Below are 13618 nucleotides of genomic sequence, written 5' to 3' on the forward strand. Positions count from 1 at the left end.
CTCCAATTTCTTCCTAGGAAGTCAGTTTCAGTAATATAAATGCAGAGAGTTAATTCTACATTTAAAAAAAAAAAAAATTTCATTCTCTGGATGTGGGTGTCGCAAGCAAACACAGTATTTATTGGCCTAGTTTCCCTTGAGAAGGTGGTGGTGAGCTGCCTTTTTGAACTGCTGCAGTCCACATCGTGAAGGTACTCCCAACAGTGCCGTTCAGTAGGGAGTTCCAGGATTTTGACCCAGTGCGTGTGGTGTTTGGCAGTATTAAATCCTGATTTTTTTTCTGCTCACAGACATTCCCTGGTATCTTGGGAAGGTCTGTACAGCCAGAAAGTGGCAAACTGCATAGCTGGCCTGTATGGGTGGTGCTGAGCTTTCCGTGTCCGGAAGAAATGGTAGGCAGTGTCGTCATCTCAGTAGCGTTCATAGCACTGTCACCAAAGTCAGGGCTGATGCCTGCAGTAGAGCTATAATGTTAAATGGCAATGTTCATTATTCTTTGTGGTAAACCACTTTTATCGTTCACTATCGTTACACTATGGTTATCACTGTTTATATCGTTACACTATGGTTATCACTGTTTACACTGTTGTATCACTACACAAGGTCACCTCTTGTCACGCTGTTATACCTGGGCTGACCACAGCTGACTCCGCCCCATGGCTCCGCCTGCTTGCCCAGGTATAAAGGTGGTCGACTGGCTGGTATTCCTCCTTGTTGGATCCGATCACCCACGAGGGTGGGCTCTGTTATTTAGCCAATAAAAACCTATAGTTACTAACTTAACTCGTCGCTTTTCATGAACTGAATTGATAGGTATATCAATTTTATTGGCTAAATTTTGAAATGTCTTCAACGGAGCAGCCAAACGACCAGTCAGACGTACAGCCTCAGCTAAACGGCCATCTACAACAGCCCCAGCAGCCGGCCTGGCTGCGAGCCCTCCGACCGCCGTACCTGGATCTAAACCCACAGGCAGCGAACTCAGCCCTCGACTTCGAACACTGGCTGAGCTGTTTCGAATCCTACCTGGGAGAATCCGGCGTGCCTCCGGGATCCAAACTAAGAGTTCTGACCGCCCAGGTGAGCCCTAAAGTATTTGCATTCATCCGGGACCTTGCTACATACGAGGACGCCCGCAACCTGCTGAAAGAGCAGTACCGGAGCCCTGTAAATTCTATGTATGCCAGACATCTCCTAAGACCCCGCTCGCAACAGCCAGGAGAGTCTGTAGATGAATTTTTACGGGCGCTACAAACACTCGGCAGGGACTGTGACTTTAAAGCTGTAACGGCTGCAGAAAATACTGAAGGGAATATCCGCGATGCCTCCGTGAAAGGCCTTCGGTCCGACTACTCACGGCAAAGACTGCTCGAATCAAAGGACCTCGACCTGAATACAACTGCAGCCCTCGCTCGCTCTCTGGAAGTGGCCCATCGGGACCTCGTGGCGTACTCCAGGTACTGTGCTGCGCGACCCTGGGACTCGGGCCCGACCCCGGCCGCAATACCCCTCGCACCGCCGCCTCTGGGACCTACCACAGCGTCGGTCCGATCGGGACCGCCACCCCCGGTACCGGCTGCGACATCGGAGCCCCGCGATCGGGCCGCTGGCTGCTTCTTCTGTGGCCAGGCGAAACACCCGAGGGCGCGCTGCCCTGCAAGAAACGCGACCTGCTCCGACTGCCACAAGAAAGGCCACTTCGCGAAGGCCTGCAGGGGGAAAGCCACAGACGCCAGCAGTGCCTCATGCGAGTTGTGGGGGCGGCCATCTTTCATCAAGGCCACAGATGCCAGTATCCCCTCGTGTGAGTCGTGGGGGCGGCCATCTTTGATCAAGGCCACCGACGCCGGCAGTGCCTCGTGAGTTGTGGGGGCGGCCATCTTCTCCGCCATTTTATTCAACGTCGTGGGCACCGCCATTTTGTTCACCACACTCGACCGCCACCTTGTCTCCAGACCCGACCACCGCCTCACCCGCAGACTACAGCAGCTCGCTCAGCCATACACTAGCCTCCGTCACACTTGACCAAGCTCGCCCGCGACATCAAAGTAAACGGCCACGCCACGACCTGCCTGTTCGACAGCGGAAGCACGGAGAGCTTCATCCATCCAGACACGGTGAGCCACTACTCCCTCACTGTCCGGCCAACGCGCAACCGGATCTCGATGGCGTCGAGGTCCCATTCTACAGACATCAGCGGCTACTGTGTTGTGACCCTGTCGGTTAGGGGCACGGAGTATAAAAATTTTAAACTTCTCGTCCTGCCCCAGCTCTGCGCTGCCATCCTACTAGGGCTGGACTTCCAATCCCACCTTCAAAGTGTCACTTTGGCATACGGTGGACCCCTCCCCCCACTCACAGTCGACAACCAGCAGCTTTTAAACCGCCCACCGCGTACCACCTGCGGCCTATCCACCCTCAAGGTCCCGCCCCCCTCCCTGTTCGCCAACCTCACCCGCGACTGTAAACCCGTCGCTACCAAGAGCAGGCGGTACAGCGCCGGGGACAGAGCTTTTATTAGCTCTGAGGTGCAGCGTCTCCTGAAGGAGGGCATCATCGAGAGGAGCAACAGCCCCTGGCGTGCCCAGGTCGTAGTCGTTAAGACCGGCAATAAAAACCGCCTGGTCATCGACTACAGCCAAACCATAAACCGGTACACCCAGCTGGACGCATACCCCCTTCCCCGCATATCTGATATGGTCAATCAGATTGCACAGTACCGGGTATTCTCTACCATCGACCTTAAGTCGGCCTACCACCAACTCCCTATCCGCCCTGAGGACCGCCAGTATACCGCCTTCGAGGCGAATGGCCGCCTCTACCACTTCCTTAGGGTTCCCTTCGGCGTCACCAACGGGGTTTCGGTCTTCCAAAGGGAGATGGACCGGATGGTTGACCAGAATGGGCTGCATGCCACGTTCCCTTATCTAGATAACGTCACCATCTGCGGCCGCGACCGGCAGGACCATGATGTTAATCTGGAGAGATTCCTCCGTACGGCCCAACGGCTGAACCTCACCTACAATAAGGAAAAATGTGTGTTTAACACCTCGCGTCTTGCCATCCTCGGCTGCGTAGTAGAGAACGGAGTCATCGGCCCCGACCCCGAAAGAATGCGCCCCCTCATGGAGCTTCCCCTCCCCCACTGTCCAAAGGCGCTGAAGAGAACCCTGGGGCTCTTCGCCTACTATGCCCAATGGGTGCCCAATTATGCGGACAAAGCCAGACCCCTCATGAAGTCCACCTCCTTCCCCCTGACGGCAGAAGCATGCGCAGCCTTCTCCCTCATAAAGGGAGACATTGCTAAGGCCACAATGCACGCGGTGGATGAGTCTATCCCTTTCCAAGTGGCGAGCGATGCATCCGACTTCGCCCTAGCTGCAACCCTTAACCAGGAGGGGAGACCTGTGGCCTTCTTCTCAAGGACCCTCCAGGGCCCTGAGATCCGACACTCTTCGGTCGAGAAGGAGGCCCAGGCGATCGTGGAGGCAGTACGACGCTGGAGGCATTACCTGGCAGGCAAACGATTTACCCTCCTCACCGACCAGCGTTCGGTCGCCTTTATGTTTAATAACAAGCTGAGGGGCAAAATCAAGAACGACAAGATCTTGAGGTGGAGAATCGAGCTCTCCACCTATGATTATGATATCTTGTACCGGCCTGGTAAACTGAACGAACCCCCAGATGCTCTATCACGAAGTACATGCGCAAATTGATAGACTGCAGACCCTCCACAACGACCTCTGCCACTCCGGGGTCACCAGACTTTACCACTTCATTAAGGCCTGCAACCTGCCCTACTCCATCGAGGAGGTCAGGACCATGACCAGGAACTGCCAAACCTGTGCCGAATGCAAACCGCATTTCTTTAGGCCGGACAGAGCAAGCCTGATCAAGGCCACCCGCCCCTTCGAGCGCTTGAGCATCGATTTTAAGGGGCCCCTCCCGTCCTCTGACCGTAATGTGTACTTCCTCAACATTATTGATGAGTACTCCCGTTTCCCCTTTGCCTTCCCCTGCCCAGACATGACCAGTACCATGGTCATCAAATGCCTGAACGACCTCTTTGCCTTGTTCGGGTTCCCGAACTATATACATAGCGACCGGGGCTCATCCTTCATGAGCGAGGAACTTCACCAGTTCCTACTAGCGAGAGGTATTGCTGCAAGCAGGACCACCAGCTACAACCCCCGAGGGAACGGCCAGGTGGAAAGAGAGAACGCGACTGTCTGGAAGGCCGTTCTCTTAGCCTTAAAGTCTAAGGGCCTCCCAACCTCTCGCTGGCAGGAAGTCCTCCCGGCAGCGCTGCATTCCATCCGGTCACTGCTTTGCACTGCCATTAACGCCACCCCCCATGAACGAATGTTTGTTTTCCCCAGGAAGTCGACTACGAGAACCTCGCTACCAACATGGCTGACTTCTCCGGGGCCCGTCTTGCTGCGAAAGCACGTGAGGGCCCATAAAACGGACCCCCTGGTCGAGAGGGTGGACCTCCTGCACGCCAACCCCCAGTACGCCTATGTGGCATACCCAGACGGGCGGGAGGACACAGTCTCCTTACGAGACCTCGCACCCTCGGGCATCCCTGAGACACCACCATTACCCCCCCACCACGCCCCCAAATCCAGCCCAGGTAGACGGCATGCCGGAACCCCACGAGCCTTCGCCGACCACGCAGACACCAGCATTAACATCGGATACTGCATCACCGCCGCCGCTGCTGCGCCGATCAGAAAGGCTTACGAGGCCTCCGGACAGACTGACATACCCGAACTGGTAGTACACTTCACCCCGCCGGACTCAAATTTAAACAAGGGGTGAATGTGGTAAACCACTTTTATCGTTCACTATCGTTACACTATGGTTATCACTGTTTATATCGTTACACTATGGTTATCACTGTTTACACTGTTGTATCACTACACAAGGTCACCTCTTGTCATGCTGTTATACCTGGGCTGACCACAGCTGACTCCGCCCCATGGCTCCGCCTGCTTGCCCAGGTATAAAGGTGGTCGACTGGCTGGTATTCCTCCTTGTTGGATCCGATCACCCACGAGGGTGGGCTCTGTTATTTAGCCAATAAAAACCTATAGTTACTAACTTAACTCGTCGCTTTTCATGAACTGAATTGATAGGTATATTATTCTTTAAATCTTGACTTTTATTGTGGTGATTTGCATTGCAGATAGTCTATCTGTTAGCTCAGATAAAACCTTTTGTTGCATACAATGACTCTCATGATTTTTATTTATTTCAGCATCATTTTTTGGAGAGAGCTACGTGCAGCTTAAAATAATAGAGGCCTCTAGCAAGACATCATTAAGTTTACAATTTCACACCTCAAAGTCAAGTGGACTACTTTTCCTTGCAGCAGGGGAAACGGACTACTGGCTGGTGGAGCTCCAGTCTGGGCGTGTACAGGTATGCTAGTTGGAAAAATGGAGTAGCGTTTTGAAATAATGCTCATTCACCCTTTTGCTTAACTTTTGTTTTTTGCTGTTCTTAGGTGAAATTGGAGCTTGGTTCTGGTGAAAAGATTCTTCGCTCTGAAAGAGGAGTGAAGCTAAATGATTTGGCATTGCACACATTGGAAATATACCATGAAGATGGTGAAGTTACCCTGACAGTCGACAAACACTTCATAACTAGTGTGAAGATGCCAGGATTGCTTCATGAGCTGAACATTCAACATGGCATATTTGTAGGTGGTACTGGTGGGTTTGACAAATCTTATATGGAAGGGGCAGCGCGTAACTTCCGGGGATGCATTGACGAGGTGGTATTCAACCTGCATGACATTTTGTCATCTTTAAGAACATATTCTGGCTTTAAAAATGTACATGAGGTTTCAGCAGGCTGCAGTGATGAATTTTTTGCTGAAGATGGTGAGCCAATCAGTTTATTTAGTTCCAAATCTTATCTTGAATTTGCCTTGTGGAATGCACAAGAGGAGGCAGTGCTTGAATGTGCTGTGCGCACCACTGAACCATTGGGTCTGCTGCTGTATAACGCTGGTCGACAAGGTGATTTTGTCGCTATGGAGATTGCGGAAGGATTAATTCGTGTAGTTATTGGAAAATCTGGAAGAAAAACACACCTTTCTTCCCTAAGTCATGTTAACGACAATAATTGGCATTACATTAAGCTGCGATTTACATCTAAACATCTCCATCTTACAGTGGACGAGGAGACTGTAAAGGTTACTCTGAGTTCTGGCAGCAAGAATCTTAAGTTGAGGGGCCCTCTGTTTGTTGGCGGTATAGATGACAGCACTCGCGTCGAAGTCTTGAAGATCGGTCTTCAATCCCTTGCAGGAAGAAAAGCAAGAGGAGGATCCTTCAGGGGTTGCCTAAAGGATGTGAAAGCTAACTCAGGAAAAAAAAGCTTAAGGAACGTGCTAGTTACAAAAGACATTTCAGCTGGGTGCACAGCAGTGAAAAAAAGTTTCACAACTGTTAAAACAACTACAGCTCAAATGCTAGTTATTCCAACGACTTCTACTCCTCAGACGACAGTTAAACCCACAGCAAAGGCACAGACCAAGAAATTCCTAACTCTCAATAACCTAGTAGTTGCAGAAGGAGGGCAGACAGCACTAGAGTCTAAACACATAAAGTTAAACCTAGAGTTCAAGAAATTGGGAGTGCGCCAGTCACAAATAATATTCAAGATAACAAAGCGGCCAAACCATGGACATCTAAAATTGGACACTGGTCCAGAGAGTGAACCGAATTCTTTCACCATGTTGGACCTCTGGTATGGGAGAGTATTGTATGTTCACGATGGATCTGAGTATTCCCATGATCAGTTCTCATTTTCTGTTTTTACAAGCAGTAAGAAAGTGGTCCCAGAATACCTGAAAGGAGACAAGCAGTATCTGTTTAACATTACTATTACTCCAACTAATGATGCTCCTGAAATTGTTCTTCCTGAAGGTAATTTGTTCATTTTGCTGGAGAATTCCAAGAAATGTCTTGCAAGTAATGTGATTAAGGCTATTGATATTGACACAAATTCTACAGAGCTTCAGTTCTCCATTTTAGGTAACCTTAATGCAGATGCTGGATTTTTGGAAAATGCCATGAATCCTGGTACGGCTATAACTACATTCTCCAACACTGATTTGGAAGAAGGGAACATGTATTACGTTCACCAGGGTGTTCGTACCTCAAGGATTGTGTTACGTGTCAGTGATGGTGATAGAGTGAGCAACACTGTAGTTTTACGTATAATGGCTGTACCAGTGGATTATAAAGTGGTCAATAACACAGGCCTAATAGTGGAACAGAGTGATACGGCCTTGATCACTAAATACAATTTGTCAGTTGAAACTAATGCAGTCAATCAGGAAGTAGAAATCCGTTATAACATCGCTAAAGCCCCAAAGTATGGTGAAATTCAACGGCTGCAATCTAGCGGCGAATGGAAGAAAATCAGTTCTTTTTCTCAACGGTCGGTGGAGCGGGGCCGCATCCGATACTTTGGCACTTTCCATGAACTTCAGTCTCCTAATGTAACTGAGATGTTCAAATTTAAAGTTAGTATAGGGAGGGAGACAAGTGAGGAGCTAGTTTTCCCCATCATAGTGAAATGGGTTCATTTCAAACTTCTGAAAAATACACCATTAGAGATTGATAAAGGGAAGAAACAAGCTCTAACTTCTGAAAATCTCCATGCTGTGATGGAAGGTGCAAGAACCTCTGAAAGTGGGCTACACTATAGGTTGGTGACTGCACCTAAAAGAGGACAACTTCTGTTGGATGGCAAGATCCTAAAACAAAATTCTTCTTTCAGTCAGAAAGATATATCTGCACAGAAGGTGGAATATGAACTAATTGGCAAACCTCATGAAGACATAGAGGATGTCTTCAGCTTTCAGCTTTTCTCCAAGCATGCAGTATCACTAATGCATAATTTCCATACACTTATTAAAGCTGATGTTAACTCCATTAATTTGACAAATAAAGGTCTCACCTTGGTTGAGGGAGATGGAGAATTAATAACTCAGGCAGAGTTATATGCAGAAACCTTGAACACTAAAAGGTTCTTGTACACTATTATGCAGAGTCCAAGATCTGGCAAGTTGAAGCGCATCAACCGCTCTGATTCAACTGACAGTAATGACAATATAACGACCTTCACTAATGAAGATATTATTGGACAACGTCTCATGTATGTGCATGACAATTCTGAGTCTACACATGATGAGTTTATATTTGTAGCTGCTGCTGGAGAGGCCACAGACAATTCAGAAGCAGACCCGAACTCTCTCTCTGTTTTGGGGACATTTGCCATAACTATTCAGCTAAAAAATGATGAGAAACCAGTTCGTGCTGTAGACAAAGTTTTTCATGTGGTTAGGAATGGTCAGCGGCTGCTGACCCTTGAAGATCTGCGCTATCATGATCCTGATTCGGACTTCAGTGACGCACAGTTATTGTACACTCGCCGTGGTATTCCAAACGGTGACCTAGTTCTAGTAAATGACACCGCCAAAAAACTTTTCCAGTTCTCTCAGGAAGACCTTGAGCAGAAGCGAGTTCTGTTTGTGCATCGCGGTGCTGACACTGGCAGGTTTGTCTTGTTTGTAACTGATGGTAAACACTACACTTCTTCGTTACTGGAGGTCAGTGCCTCAGATGCTTATGTTCAAATAGCTAACAACACAGGGCTTCTGGTGCAGAAGGGACAAGAAGAGCCTCTAACAACAGCTAATTTCAGTGTTAATACAAACCTTTTTATTGCAGAGGAAAGTGAGATTAATTACAGAGTGTTTTTGTCACCGAAACATGGAGCACTCTATTTGAATGGTATGCGTACAGAATCTTTCACTCAGAATGATTTGAAGAATGGCCAAGTAGTGTATCGCCATGACAACAGCAACAATCTTGTGGACAAGTTCAATTTCACAATAAAGGTGAAGCATTTACTGCTGGATGGAGGGGTTAATGTTCGTATATACCTGGAAAGCCATCAGCGTGCTCCAAGAATTGTGCACAACAGCAATCTATTGGTTGAAGAAGGGAAGCCTGTGAAAATCAGCAAAAAAAATCTTCAGGTGAGATGGCTGCAAGATGTGAGTTTGTTCTTGAATATAAACTGTTATCTTCTTGGTTAACATTACTTGTCTGATTGTTTCCCGAATTGTTTTTCCAAATATCCCTTCAAATTAAAGGAGTACTTTAGGGAATTGATCCAAAACACTGGCTGGAATTTTACCGGTACTCAGAGTGCGGGTTTGGAGGCGGGTCTGCTGTCAAAATCACACAGATTGACAGCGGGTCGGTATCCCGCTGTAAACCCACCTCCTTGCCAATTTCCCAAGTATCGGGTCTGTCATCCCTGAACAGACCCGACACCAAGCAGCGGGTCAGCCAATTTAGATAGTTAAAAGCTTATTAGAAGGTAGTTAAGAACCATTTCCCCATGTACTTACCATTTTACCAGGTTTTGAATGAGGTTCCCAGAGAGCGGCTATCGCGTCAGGTAAGTATGTCGGGTCCTCAATAACTGGATTGCTGTGAATAGGTGAAAGCTGCAAAAGTGGTATAAAACCTACCATTTCACAGCTGTTCACTTCCCAATCTTAGAAGCTGGAGTATTAATGATTTGCAACCCACTTTTGTGCTTTATGCACTTTTGAAGTGTTTGGAATAATTTTTCTATCCACTGTCGCCTCCTTGGAACAACCTGTCAGCTCAACCTCACCTGCCATCTATTCCATTAGCACCGGTGCCCTTGAAAAAATCTCACCTTGGTCCTCAGAATCCCACCACGATCAGCATCACCGGGCACACCAACCTTCTCCGCAATCAACTGATGCTGCACTGGACACAGGGCATCAGCACCCGACCACATTGCTGCCCGGGACGCTAGCAATGGCCTCACCGTGTCCAGGTTTGCTTCACTTAACACTGTACACCCTGGCTGCCACATAATGCACCAGGTTGGCACTATTCCACACCAGCACCATAAAGCATCCCATCAATGTCCAAGCCTTCCTTTCACACTCGTCACCATTGGGGGTGTGTTGGGGGGATGTTATGTCTCACCATTCACTGGAACTCACTAAGACACTTTCAAAGGTGCACACAAATCTGTCCAAGAAGGCAAAGTGGTGACAATAACGTTTTCAATGCTTGACAACACATTAACAGAAAGTTTACACGAACATTGGCTAAAACACCCAGGTGGCTACCCTTGTGTGTTGTTAGTTGGTGTGATTGGACTAGGATGAGGGTGAGTGTGACGGGTGGCCAGTGAGATGGGGATGTGATAATGTAGATAGAGAGGGATAGGTGGAGGTGCAAGGTAAGTTGGTGTGAGTAAGAATGTGCAGGAGTAGGGTAGGAAGGCAGAGTGATAGGGATGTGATGAGTGGCACATAAGGATGAGGTTGAGTGTGGCTTTTCAGTAACGTTTCGTGATCTACTGAGATCATTGAAAAGTTTGTGCCTCTGCAGCCTGGTCCTCCTGACGACATCCCGACTTGTGCCCTCCTGTGCAATGTGCAACCAGGCTGCGTTGGTGTCCTGGGGAGGTCTCTACCGCCCATTGGAATGGAAGAGGACCTCTCTGCATGCTGTGACTCCATCCATAAGCATATGGAGGGAGTCATGGGAGAGCCTGTATGCAGCCGTGCACCAGTTTTTAGTTTTTGCAGTACCTCAATGCTATAGAACACTGACAGCACCACTGTCAAAATGAATGTGGACATGGTCCCTTTAAGGAAACCGGTTGATGACGCGTCATCAGACCCGCTTCCTTTTAGGTGGCCAGGAACCTCGCAGGGCGGGCTTAACCAGGCCAATCAGGGCATAATCACTTGGAGGAGGCGGGATGAAGTCGGGTGCGGATTTTGAGGCCGCTGTCTGCTCCGGCCGCACCAGACTCGCCACAGCTGGCGAAATCGCGACCACTGACTTTGTTCTGGTGGAAATCAGAATCACAGAATCACAGAATCTGCAGTGCAGATAGAGGCCATTTCGGCCCATCGAGCCTGCACCGACACACATCCCACCCCATCCCCGCAACCCCACGTATTTAATCCCCTAACACTAAGGGTCAATTTATCACAGCCAAATCAACCTAACCTGCACATCTTTGGACTGTGGGAGGAAACCGGAGCACCCGGAGGAAACCCACGCAGACACAGGGAGAATGTGCAAACTCCACACAGTCACCCGAGGCCGGATTCGAACCCGGGTCCCTGGCGCTGTGAGGCAACAGTGCTAACCACTATGCCACCGTGCCACAGTCTGCATTGAATAAACAGGATGTTATTTACAAATCCCCCTCACATTTTTTAATATACCAAGTTGTTGGAGTATGATATGCAGTGATGTGATGAGATAGAAAGGCTGGCTCCTTACTAAGCCTGTAACTATTCTCTGGTTCTGGACTACAGGTTGAATTGTAAATTGTAGTTGTGGCTATTGATCTGACTTTTATTTCCATGTTAATTGTAAAGGCGTTATTAAATGACAGTGTAAATTGTGTAGCACTAAATAGGCAGAAGCTTGATGCTTCAGTCACTTTATATTAGCAAAAATGCAATTTTCATATATTGGCATTATAATAGAACAATGCCTTTTTGCATCAAATTAACAAATTTGTTTTGTAAATGAACAAATGTAATTTTATTCAATAATGTTTTATATGTACCATGTATAGGTTATCTCAGCTGTTACTATAATCTGTTAACTATAAATATGCTACCAGCAGTGAAGTACCAGTACAGTAAATACAAACACAAAATATACACTGCAATAGCAAAAGCAAGTATGTAATTAGCTCCGCTTCTTCCTTGATCAGAGGCCCGACCAGTCCCCATCCACCACCACCCTCCTCTACCTGGCTGAACTTGTTCTCACATTTAACAACTTCTCCTTTGACTCCACTCACTTCCTCCAAATCAAAGGTGTTGCTGTGGGAACTCGCATGGGTCCTAGCTATACCTGCCTTTTCATGGGATATGTGGAACTTTCTTTGTTCCAGTCCTACTCCGGTCCCCTCCCTCACCTCTTTTTCCGGTACATTGATGAATGTATCGGTGCTGTTTCCTGCTCTCGCCCTGAACTAGAAAATTTCATTCACTTTGCTTTCAATTTCCACCCTTTCCTCACCTTCACATGGTTCATCTCCGACTCTTCCCTTCCCTTCCTCGACTTCTCCATCTCCATCTCTGGGGATAGGTTATCGACCAACATTCACTACAAGCCCACTGACTCCCACAGCTACCTGGACTACACTTCCTCCCACCCTGCTTCCTGTAAGGACTTTATTCCATTCTCCCAGTTTCTCCGTCTCCACCGCATCTGCTCTGACAATGCCACCTTCCATACCAGTGCTTCCGACATGTCTTCCTTTTTCCTCAACCGAGGATTCCCCTCTACTGTGGTTGACACGGCCCTTGACTGTGTCCATTCTATCTCCCACACTTCTGCCCTCACCCCTGCCCCTCCCTTCCGGAACCACGATAAGGTTCCCCTTGTCCTCACCTTTCACCTCACCAGCCTCTACATTCAACGGATCATTCTCTGCCATTTCCGCCACCTCCAGCATGATCCCACCACCAAACACATCTTCCCCTCACCACCTCTTTCAGCATTCCGAAGGAACTGCTCCCTCCGCGACACCCTGGTCCACTCCTCTATCACCCCCAACACCCCTTCCCCTTTGCCCAGCACCTTCCTGTGTAAGCGCAGGAGATGAAATGCATGCCCTTATAGCTCCCCCCTTCCCACTGTCCAGGGCCCCAAACACCTCTTCCAGGTAAAACAGCGATTTACTTGTACTTCTTGCAATCTAGTATACTGTATTCACTGCTCACGATGCGGTCTCCTCTACATTGGGGAGACCAAACGCAGATTGGGTGACTGCTTTGCGGAACACCTCCGTTCAGTCCGTAAGGGGGACCCGGAGCTTCGGGTCGCCTGTCACTTTAATTCTCCGCTCCACTCCCACTCGGACCTCACCGCCCTCGGCCTCTTACATTGTTCCACTGAAGCTCAACATAAGTTCGAGGAACAGCACCTCATCTTTCGATTCGGCACTTTACAGATTTCTGGATTCAACATAGAGTTCAACAATTTCAGATCATAACCTCGGCCCCTATCTTTTTTTTTCAACACTTTTTTTGTTTGTGTTTTCTTCTCTCCCACATGGCAGCTGTCTTTCATTCTGCCAGCGCAATTTACACTTCATCTGGAGCCATCCTTTGTTTCTTAACCTGTCCCATTACCATCTCCTTTTGCCTTGAATATCTCTTAATGTCTCTTAACCTCTCCTGCCTTCTATCCTATCACAGACCTTCCCTTTTGTGCTTTCATCCCCTCCCCCCTTTCTCAGCTCCTACACTTGCTTAAAAATCTGTTCCATTGCCTGCTTTTTTTCCAGTTCTGACAAAAGGTCATCAACCTGAAACGTTAACTCTGTTTCTCTCTTCACAGATGCTGCCTGACCTGCTGAGTATCTCCAGCATTTTCTGTTTTTATTTTGTAATTAAATGCAGTTAGGTTATAATACCATTTCTTAACTCCAGTGACCATTGGCACCACATTTTCCACCAACCATTACTCAAACTAATCCTCTGAATATTGAACATCTGTGTCAG

At 48.2% G+C, this 13618-nt stretch overlaps 1 protein-coding gene across 2 annotated transcripts in view; it reads left to right on the forward strand.

Annotated features, from left to right (window-relative positions):
- The window catches only part of cspg4ba (chondroitin sulfate proteoglycan 4ba), a 186542-nt gene that overhangs the window by 43448 nt on the left and 129476 nt on the right, over positions 1-13618 (forward strand). For both annotated transcript variants that reach the window (XM_085972375.1, XM_085972385.1), the window contains exons 2-3: positions 5261-5424; positions 5510-9061. In XM_085972375.1, coding sequence (XP_085828501.1) covers positions 5261-5424; positions 5510-9061 — 3716 coding nt within the window. The remainder of the gene's footprint in view (positions 1-5260; positions 5425-5509; positions 9062-13618) is intronic.

Source organism: Somniosus microcephalus, chromosome 2 (assembly GCF_052327205.1).
Source record: "Somniosus microcephalus isolate GS21.2 chromosome 2, FLI_Smic_1.0, whole genome shotgun sequence".
NCBI classification, from domain to species: domain Eukaryota; kingdom Metazoa; phylum Chordata; class Chondrichthyes; order Squaliformes; family Somniosidae; genus Somniosus; species Somniosus microcephalus.